The sequence below is a fragment of the Mobula birostris genome, chromosome 29 (genome assembly GCF_030028105.1).
Source record: "Mobula birostris isolate sMobBir1 chromosome 29, sMobBir1.hap1, whole genome shotgun sequence".
NCBI lineage: Eukaryota > Metazoa > Chordata > Chondrichthyes > Myliobatiformes > Myliobatidae > Mobula > Mobula birostris.
The window spans coordinates 216,430-227,220 of record NC_092398.1 but is presented as its reverse complement, the minus strand read 5'-3'; the positions used below and the strand labels follow the sequence as shown (position 1 = coordinate 227,220).

The 10,791-nt window shown below is 44.2% G+C and overlaps 1 protein-coding gene across 4 annotated transcripts in view; it reads right to left on the bottom strand.

The window, feature by feature from the left end:
• LOC140190265 (importin subunit alpha-7) overlaps positions 1-10,791 on the bottom strand; it is an 85,654-nt gene that overhangs the window by 36,389 nt on the left and 38,474 nt on the right. For all 4 annotated transcript variants that reach the window (XM_072246842.1, XM_072246844.1, XM_072246843.1 and 1 more), the window contains exons 5-8: positions 8,352-8,446; positions 6,938-7,069; positions 4,709-4,797; positions 4,195-4,294 (exon numbers count right to left, since the gene is read on the bottom strand). In XM_072246842.1, the coding sequence (XP_072102943.1) occupies positions 4,195-4,294; positions 4,709-4,797; positions 6,938-7,069; positions 8,352-8,446 (416 nt within the window). The remainder of the gene's footprint in view (positions 1-4,194; positions 4,295-4,708; positions 4,798-6,937; positions 7,070-8,351; positions 8,447-10,791) is intronic.

The following is a 10,791-nucleotide window of genomic DNA, read 5'->3' as shown; positions in this document are numbered from 1 at the left end:
TTGCTGGTGGGGAGGGGGATTGTTGCTCACAGCTGCTTACACACAGGAAGGAGAGGAGCCGGGGGTGGGGGGGAACTTAGGGGTTCTAACATTTAACTGCTATTCATTCTTTGAGGCATTCCTCCGTTTTCATGGATGGTTGCGAAGAAAAAGCATCTCAGGATGTATATTGTATACACTCCTCTGACATTAAATGTACTGATTGACCTATCGGATACTATAGAGAGAGTGCAGAGGAGATTTACCAGGATGTTGCCTGGATTGGGGAGCATGCCTTATGAGAATAGGTTGAGTGAACTCAACCTTTTCTCTCTGGAGCAATGGAGGATGAGAGGTGACCTGATAGAGGTGTATAAGATGATGAGAGGCATTGATCGTGTGGATAACCAAAGGCATTTTCTCAGGGCTGAAATGCCTAACACAAGGGGGGCATAGATTTAAGGTGCTTGGAAGTAGGTACAAGGGGGAAATCAGAGATAAGTTTTTCTACACAGAGTGGTGGATGTGTGAAATGCACCGCCAGCGAAGGTGGTAGAGGCGAGTACAATAAGGTCTTTTAAAGACTCTTAGAAGTTAGGAGACCTCATAGAAACATTTCGAATGTTGAAAGGCATGGACAGAGTGGATGTGGCAAAGTTGTTTCCCATGATGGGGGAGTCTAGTACGAGACGGCATGACTTAAGGATTGAAGGGTGCCCATTCAGAACAGAAATGCGAAGAAATTTTTTTAGTCAGAGGGTGATGAATCTACGGAATTTGTTGCCACAGGCAGCAGTGGAGGCCAAGTCATTGGGTGTATTTAAGGCAGAGATTGATAGGTATCTGAGTAGCCAGGGCATCAAAGGTTATGGTGAGAAGGCGGGGGAGTGGGACTAAATGGGAGAATGGATCAGTTCATGATAAAATGGCGGAGCAGACTCGATGGGCCGAATGGCCGACTTCTGCTCCTTTGTCTTATGGTCTTAGATAGGTACATAGAGCTCAGAAAAATAGAGGGCTATGCGGTAGGGAAATTCGAGGCAGTTTCTAGAGTAGGTTACATGGTTGACACATTATGGGTCAAAGGGCCTGTAATGTACTGTAGATTTCTATGTTTCTAGGTAAAGATGGAATATGAAAGTAAGCTACCCAATAATATTAAAGAGGATACCAAAAATTTCTTCAGGTATGTAAAGTGTAAAAGAGAGGCAAAAGTGGATATTGGACCACTGGAAAACAATGCTGAAGAGATAGTATCGGGGGACAAGAAAATGGCAGATGGACTGAAGTATTTTGCATGAGTCTTCACCGTGGAAGACACTAGCAGTATGGTGGAAAGTTGCAGCTGTCAGTGGGCATGAAGTGTGTGAAGTTACCATTCCTAGAGAGACTGATCTTGGGAAACTAATATCTGAAGGTACGTAAGTCACCTGGACCAAATGGTGTACACCCCAGAGTTCTGAAAAAGGTGGCTGAAGAGAGTGTGGAATTATTAGTAGTTATCTTTCAAGAATCACTAGACTCTGGAGTGGTTCTGGAAGATTGGAAAATTGCAAATGTCACTTTGCCCTTCAAGAAGGGAGAGAGACAGAAGAAAGGAAATTAAAAGATAATTAGTCTGACCTCAGTGGTTGGGAAGATGTTGGAGTTGATTGTTAAGGATGTGGTTTCTGGGTACTTGGAGACACATGATAAAATAAGTCATAGTCAGGATGGTTTCCTCAAGGGAAATCTTGCCTGACAAAGAATTCTTGGAATTCTTTGAAGAAATAACAAGCCGGATAGACAAAGGAGAATTGTTGATGTTGTATACTTGGATTTTCAGAATGTCTTTGACAAGGTGCCACACATGAAGCTGCTTAACAAACTATGAGCCCATCATATTACAGGAAAGATTCTAGCATTAATAAAGCAATGGCTGATTAGCAGGAGGCAAAGATTGGTTGGCTGCCGGTGACTAGTGGTGTTCCACAGGGGTTACTGTTGGGGCTGATTCTTTTCACATTATATGTCAATGATTTGGATGATGGAATGAATTGGTTTTGTTGCAAAGTTTGCAGACAATCTGAAAGATAGGTGGAGGGGCAGGTAGTTTTGAAGAATTAGAGAGGCTACAGAAGGACTTAGACAGATTAGAACAGCGGTGCCCAACCACCAGGTCGCGGACCGGTACCGGGCCGCAAGGCATGTGCTACCGGGCCGCGAGGAAACAATATGATTTAACGATAGGAGTCAGCTGCACCTTTCCTCATTCCCTGTCACGCCCACTGTGGAACTTGAACGCACGCGAGTTCATTACGCACGCGTCATCCATGTCAGAGCAAGAAGGAGATCAACTACTCGAGCTTGCAAATGACAGCGGCTGAAAAGTATGTTTGACATAACATCTCCGCTGCATTCCGGATCAAAGTCAAGGCTAAATATCCTGAGATAGCCACGGAGGCACTGAAAACATTGCTTCCATTTCCAACATATCTCTGCTATGAATGCAACGAAAACTAAATTGCGAAATAGACTGGACATAAGGAACCCATTCGAGTATCGCTGTCTCCCATCACCCCTCGGTAGGACCGTCTTGTTGCAGGGAAACAAGCCCTGGGCTCCCACTGATTCAGCGATATTGGTGCGTTGCAATGATTTTATATGTTCATACGAGGAAAATATGTGCTGTGTGTTTAATATCCAAACGTTACTTAAAATGTTATGATGCTATTGACTTATATAACCAGATAACAATTACAGCATGGAAACAGGTGATCTCTGCCCTTCTAGTCCGTGCCGAACGCTACTCTCACCTGGTCCCACCGACCTGCACTCAGCCCATAACCTTCCATTCCTTTCCTGTCCATATAGCTGTCTAGTTAACTTTAAATGATAATATCGAACCTGTCTCTACCACTTCTACTGGAAGTTTGTTCAACACTTACTTAAAGCTCCTCTGTCCTCCCCAATAATTGACTTATCGCTATATTCATGCGAGGAAAATATGCGGTGTGTTTAATATTAAATTCGTTAGATAAACCCTTTTAGAAACGAAATTGAGTGTATCAGCCACTTATCACCGATATTCCGGTCGTGATTAACACCCCCCCCCCCACATACAGAATCGCCAAAAACGATTTGCAGAAAAGAAAAATCGGCACGTGCACGCATGCGCAAGTCACGCATGCGCACTGGTGCTCGCGCAAGGCTTCATGGTCATTGTAGTCTTTCTTGGGGTAGACACAATGTATTTGACTGCTACTCTTGTCCGTTGGCAACCATTCCCCCCACCCCCCGGTCCGCAAGAATATTGTCAATATGAAACCGGTCCGCAGTGCAAAAAAGGTTGGGGACCCCTGGATTAGAAGAATGGGCAAAGAAGTGGCAGATGGAATACAGTGTCAGAAAGTGTATGATCATGTGCTTTGGTAGAAGAAATGAAAAGGGTTGACTATTTCTAAATAGAAAATACAGAAATCTGAGATGCAATTAGATTTGGGAGTCCTTGAGCAGGGTTCCCTAAGGGTTAATTTGCAGGCTCATTCTGTGGTGAGGAAGTCAAATGCAATGTGAGCATTCATTTCATTTCAAGAGAAATAGAACTAGGGATACAGCGGGAAGGCAGGAAATTGGGGATGACAGAGAAATGGATCAACCATGATGAAATGGCAGAGCAGACTCAATGGGCCAAATGGCCGAATTCTGCCCTTAAATCCCATGAGTATTAGGTGCAGTTTGATTGCCTCACTATAGAGAGCATGAAATTAAACTACAAAGGGTGCAGAAAAGATTCAGAAGGATGTTACAGGCATTGGGCAGCTTGAGTTAGAAGGAGAGACCAGACAGGCTTTCTCCCAGGCACACAGGAGGGTGAAGAATTAACTTTGAGCCAGAGGCACAGGTAAGGTGAATGGTCACAGTCATTTTCCCAGGGTAGGGTTGAAAGGAGGTTTAAAAAGAACCCGGGGATAAGGTATTCGCCTGATGGATGGTGGGTACATGGAATGAGTTGCCAGAGGAAGCTGTGGAAATGAATACAATTACTATGTTTAAAGAATGCTGGACAGAAACATCAATAGGGAGGGTTTAGAGAGGTTTATGGGCCAAACAAAAGAAATGGGGCTAGTATGGATGAGTTGAACCAAAGGACTGGTTTCTACACTGTATAACTTTATCAGTTTATGCAAGTTAAAAGTCATGTGACATAAATATATTTAAAAACAGGATATTTACCTTCTCAAAATCAGGTGGTGGATTTTTCCCTCTGCACAAATTAGACAGTGCCCAGACAGCATTTCTTGTCATTGTGAGTCTGTTAGATTTGATCAATAACCTAGAAAGAGAAATAAAACACACAACAGAGGAGCTTGCAGCTGTTATAACAGATTACTGTGAGAAAGTGGCTTGTTGTAAACAAGAACGTATTCACATGTTTAAGATGAACAATTTCTATCTCAAATGCACCAAAGTTTCGTCATAAAATAGTCCCACCCACATTCATGCAAACATTTTAATGTGTTCTTAACCCCTTTCCATAAATTTTAATACAGCTCAAATCCTCGTCCAAGCAAAAAAAAATCAATTTTATGACTGTTAATCCATAAACAATTGGATTATAAATTACAATTCAATATTTCAACTGTACATTTTGCTATGACACTCATAGACCTGAAGAGAACCAACTTCATTTTTCCCTAAGTGGTAAATAAATTAATTGTGAAAAGCTGTGACGAATACAACTACTTACTGTAACAAAGGCGAAAGGGTGCCGCAGTGAAGTACAAAGTCCCTGCATACTGCACTATCACCCGCAATGTTTCCCAAAGCCCACACTGCCTATGAGACAAATACAAACTTTAAACCATTAGATATACATACGTTTTATTAAAAATTAGTCGCATTTGAGAAAGCAGAACATTGGCCAGTTGTCGTATTGTAAGTATAAAGAATTGAAAGAAATATCTAAAACCGGCCAATATTCCAGCACAGTTTCTGGGTTCCACAATTTGGAAAGATTATCAAGGCATCAGAACATAAATGAAAATTTCAAGAATGTTAGAACTTCATTTAAGTGAAAAAACGAGAGGACCCAGAATTAAAAACAGAAAATGCAGGAAATACCCAACAGGCCGGTAACATCAGTAGAAAGGGAAATGAAGAAATGATTCAGGAAAAGTACAAACACAAGTCAGTGCACAAATGGATAGAACTAAGGGAATATCTAGAATACAATGGAGGCCAAGGTCTTGGGGGTGATCTGAGCTGCCTAGTTAACAGATTCATGGAGGGAGAGAGAGAGGGAGGGGGGAGAGGGAGAGGGAGAAGGGAGGAGGGAGGGGGGAGGGGGGAGGGGGGAGGGGGGAGGGGGGAGGGGGGAGGGGGGAGGGGGGAGGGGAGAGGGGGGAGGGGGGAGGGGGGAGGGGAGAGGGGAGAGGGGGGAGGGGGGAGGGGGGAGGGGAGAGGGGAGAGGGGGGAGGGGAGAGGGGAGAGGGGAGAGGGGGGAGGGGGGAGGGGGGAGGGGGGAGGGGGGGGGAGGGGGGAGGGGGGGGAGGGGGGAGGGGGGAGGGGGGGAGGGGGGAGGGGGGGAGGGGGGGAGGGGGGAGGGGGGGAGGGGGGAGGGGGGAGGGGGGAGGGGGGAGGGGGGAGGGGGGAGGGGGGAGGGGGGAGGGGGGAGGGGGAGGGGGAGGGGGAGGGGGGGGAGGGGGAGGGGGAGGGGGAGGGGGGGGAGGGGGAGGGGGGGGAGGGAGGGGGAGAGGGGGGAGAGGGGGGAGAGGGGGGAGAGGGGGGAGAGGGGGAGAGGGGGGAGAGGGGGAGAGGGGGAGAGGGGGAGAGGGGGAGAGGGGGAGAGGGGGAGAGGGGGGAGAGGGGGGAGAGGGGGGAGAGGGGGGAGAGGGGGGAGAGGGGGAGAGGGGGGGAGAGAGGGAGAGAGGGAGAGAGGGAGAGAAGGAGAGAGGGAGAGAGGGAGAGAATAAAGAAAGGTACAAAAGGTACATGCTATAGCTGTGAAATTCACAACAAACTGTTGTTGAGAGCTGGAACCAGAAGGATAATTTAATTTTATCTATTCATTTAAGGGATGTGGCCTTGGAAGGCTTAGTCACATCTCATTGTCCAGTTGTGCATTCTTATGCCCCCTATTTAAGAAAGGATGCACTGACATTGGAGAGGGCTCAGGGGAGGTTCATGAGAATGATTCAGGGAATGAAACGTTGATCATACGTCCTGGTGGCTCTGGGTTTCTACTTGCTGGAGTTTAGATACTGAAACCTATTGGATGTTAAGGGCTGAGATAGAGTGGATGTGGAGAGGATGTTTCCTATAATGGGGGAGTCTAGGACCAGATGGCACAGAGACTCAGAATACAGGGAAGGAGATAAGGAGGAATTTCTTTGGCTAGAGGGTGGTGAATCTTTGGAATTCGTTGCCACAGGTGACTGTGGAGGCAAGTCATTGGGTATATTTGAGGCACAGGTTGATATCTTCTTGATTAATCAAGGTGTGAAAGGTTACAGGGAGAAAAGTGGAGAATGGGGTTGAGAGGGAAATGGATCAACCATAATGAAATGGTGGGCAGTCTTGGTGGCCAAATGGCCTAACTTTGCTCCTACATTTTATGGTCTTATTCAGGCAAACAGGATCAGTGTAAATAGGGAAATAGGTCATAGTGGGCCAAGGGGACAAACGTCAGTGCTATACATCTCTGAATCTACAACTCCATAGACCCAACAGACTTAACATTTTCTAGCAATAACAAAATAACCCATAGCAAGGAGCAACAGTCAAACAGATTGGCCATAAGAGATCCAATAGCAAATTTCAAAAAGAAACCAGACATATATGCTTCAAAAGGAAAATGAAAGTCAATAGAATCAACTACCTGTGCAGCACTTTCAAAGAGCTGTCATGGACATTAAGAAAAAATAGTGTTCTGTGTTGAAGTACAAAACTTCAATTAAAATGGAACATGGCATCTTACCTGTTCTTGAACATCTTCATACTCAGAGTTTAGTAGCTCGATAAAAATAGGAACAGCACCAGCCTCTATGACCACTTTTGTCTGGAGAGATGTACCTGAAGCTATATTTGTCAAAGCCCACGCTGCTTCAAACTTGGAAAAAAAAAAGAGAAGTGTAAGGTAACATTTGGAATTTAACTTCCTTCTACATTAGCTAAACTTGAGTTATCTATACAGACTTTGAGCTGCAGCTGCTCTAGCAAAATAGCCTGCACTAGTATTGATCTGCAAGTCAAAGCACATTGCATGAGTTATCTCCAGCTTCAAAAGCAATTCTGTAGAGAGAATAGAACTGCACACACAATGCTGAAATATCCACATCAGTAAACGCAAAAGGAGGTTCTTCTAATTACGTAGTAAACTGTGTCAGCTTGGGCACATTCAGTTCTTCCCATTCCTCCTCCCCATCCCATCCCATTCCATTCCAACCCAATCCAGAGAGACATAGCAGCCCCCTTCTTAAAAAGAAATTTACCAGTCACGGAACTGGAATGAATTTTCACAAAATCACAAACACAAAAAAAAAATCGAAGACCCCTTTTTAAAAAATATATAAAATATAGTTTCTAAGTTACCCAGACCTGAATACAATAAATGCACAAAGCATCTTGGTTGGCATGGACAAGTATGGGCTGAAGGACCTCTTTTCACGCTTGCAACTCTGTGACTCTATGACAGAGTGTCTGAAATTCGAGGGTATATGTTTAAGGTAAGGGGCAATGGGATCTGAAGGTGATTGGAATCTGAGATGTATTGTCTGATCAGTGGTGGTGAGATGAAATCTCACATTTAGGAATAATCTGGATAGGTACTTGAATGGCACCAGCATGTACAAAGCATCAAAAGACTTGTTTTTGTGCCATGCCAATCTCCATTTTGTTTAAGCTAGAGAACACTTCTTCTGCCTCTTTCTATCATTCAATTAGTTCACTAAATATGTTTATGTAGAAACTCAAGTCAAGGTTTTAAACAAGGTTTTACAATTCTTGGCTCTTACTGAGTTAAGTGGCAGCTTTCAACTCTCAAGGCTATTCTACAATTTGCTCAAAATGCTGGGGATCTCAGCAGTTCAGGCAGCATCAATGAAGGCCCTTCATCACGATTGTATGAAGGGTGTCAGGCCAAGATGTCAACTGTTCGTTTTCCCCCATAGACGCTGCCTGGCCTGATTAGCTCACCAGGTCATTCAAGATTTCCAGCATCTGAGAATCTCTCGTGTCTCTGTTCTACAATTCAAATGCACAATTAATAATTTGCATCACCCAACTTTGGGCAGTGAAGTATATTAAACTGTGCAATAAGACACTTTCCCTCTTACCACTGACTCTGAGTATCAAATATCTTCTGAAATCAAGTGTGGGATTGTAAATTTTACCTGTAGTGTGTAATTGTCATTTCTTTTCAAAAATTCTACAAATCTTTCCACAACACCAGATGAGTTGATTACTTCATCAATGGGGGGATTTGGCTCTAGAAAGAAAACACAAGATTGAATGAAATATTAAATGTTTCTCTTGCCCATGTATTAACTTGCAATGATGAACACGATTAAGATAAATCTGCAGGCATACAAGGAATGATGAAAAACCAGAAAAAGAGAAGACCCCACTGGGGATAATGTGTGCACAGAGTCAGATGGTATAGATGAGCTCCTAAATGAACACTTCTCATTGACATCCACAAAGGAAAATGACTTTGCTCTTGTGGATTCAGAAAAGGAGAAGGGGAAATTCCAGTGGCAGTCTTGATAAAGAACGATGAGGTACCTGATTTCTTAGCGAGCACAAAAGGTGGCTAAATCCTCAGGGCTGGATGAGATTTGCCCCAGGTTGCTATGGGGGGCAAGGAAAGAAATTGTCAGGTCTCTGACTGACAATTTTAAATCTTCATTGGCCACAATGAATGGAGAACTGCAAATAATATCTTTCTTTTCAAGATGGGCCATAGTGAAAAGCCTGACAATTACAGATCTGTAAGGCTTACATTAGTTGTAGGGAAATTATTAGAAAACATTTGAGTGCATGAATTAAGGACGACTTTGAAAGGCAAAAGCTAATCAGATTGTCAGCATGGTTTTGACAAAGGAAGATGCTGTCTGATCAACATGACTATATTTTTAAACACAGGAGATTCTACAGATGCTGGAAGTCCTGAGCAACAGATACAAAATGTTATAGGTCACACAGCATCTATGGAGAGGAATAAACAGTCAGCATTTTGGACTAGAAAGAGACCCTCCATCAGGACTAGAAAGGAAGGGGGATGAGGTCAGAAAAAGAACTGGAGAAGGGTGTAGTGGGAAAGAGTACAAGCTGGCAGGTAGGAGGTGAAATCATTCAGGAGGGAATGTGGATGAAGTAAGAAGCTGGGAGATGAGAGGTGGAAGAAATCTGATAAGATAGGACAGTGGATGATTTCCCCACTGACAGGTTGGTCCTTGGCCCCCTCTATTACTTTGATGAGGTCATACTTAAGCCAGAGGTGCAACCCTTGATATCAGTCTGGGTAGCCTCCAATCAAATGGCATGTATATCGATTTCTCATACTTCCAGTAATTTCTCCCCCTTCGCCCTTCTCTCTTTATCCATTCCCCATTCTGCTTCTCCTTTCACCCCTTCCTTCTCCTCACATGCCCATGACCTCCCTCTGGTGACCCTCCTCCTTCTCTTTCTTCCTTGGGCCACTGTCCTCTCCTATCAGATTCCTCCTTCTTCAGCCCTTCACCTCTTCCACCAATCACCTTCCAGCTTATTACTTCATCCACCCATCCCCCTCATTTAGTCTCACCTATCACATGTCATCTTGTACTCTTTCCCCTCCCCCACCTTCTTATTCTGGCTTCTTCCCCTTTCCTTTCCAGTCCCGATGAAGGGCGTTAACCCCAAACTGTTTATTTCCCTCTATAGATGCTGCCTGGCCTGCTGAGTTCCTCTAGCATTGTGTGTGTTTTGCTCAGGATTTCCAGCACCAGCAGAATCTCTTGTGTTTATGTACACAATACTCCAAACTAGGCCTCTCCAATGTCAGATACAACTTCAACATAACATCCCAACTCCTGTACGCAATACTTTGATTTATAAAGGCCAACGTGCTTAAAAACTCTGTTTACAACCCTATCTACCTGTGACACTACTTTAAATCTCCTTATTGCTTTCCATTGGAGAAGTATCCAGGCATATTCACTTCACAACCTTTGTCACTTTAAATCAAGTTTCCATTGTGCCCGTTTGTTTCTCTGTCTGTGCCAAGTGTGATCTCTCTTCCTGCACATGATGCTCATCTCTCCATTCCCCACATATTCATGTGCCAGTCCAAAAGCCTCCTGGATGCTACTGTTGTATCTGCTTCTACAACCACCCCTAGCAGTGTGTTCCAGGCACCAACACTCAGTGTAAAAAAATCTTGCTCCATACGTCACCTTTGATCTTTCCCTTCTCACCTTAAAGCTATGCCCTCCAGTATTTGACAATTCTATCCTGGGAAAAAGATTCGGGCCATCTACCATGTTGATGTTGTCTCATAATTTGATAAACTCTATGAGGTCTTCCCTGAGCCTGACACTCATAGTCATAATCATAGAGTCATAGAAGAGTGCAGCTTCGGCCCATCTAGTCCATACCAAAACAATTTAAACTGTCTACTCCCATCAACTTGCACTGGGACCTTAGCTCTCCAATCCCCTACTATCCATGTCCTTACCCATACTTCTCTTAAACGATGAAATCAAGCTCACATGCACCACACACGTTGGCAGCTCATTCCACAGTCTCATGACTTTCTAAGTGAAGTAGTTTCCCCTCATGTCCCCTCTTAAA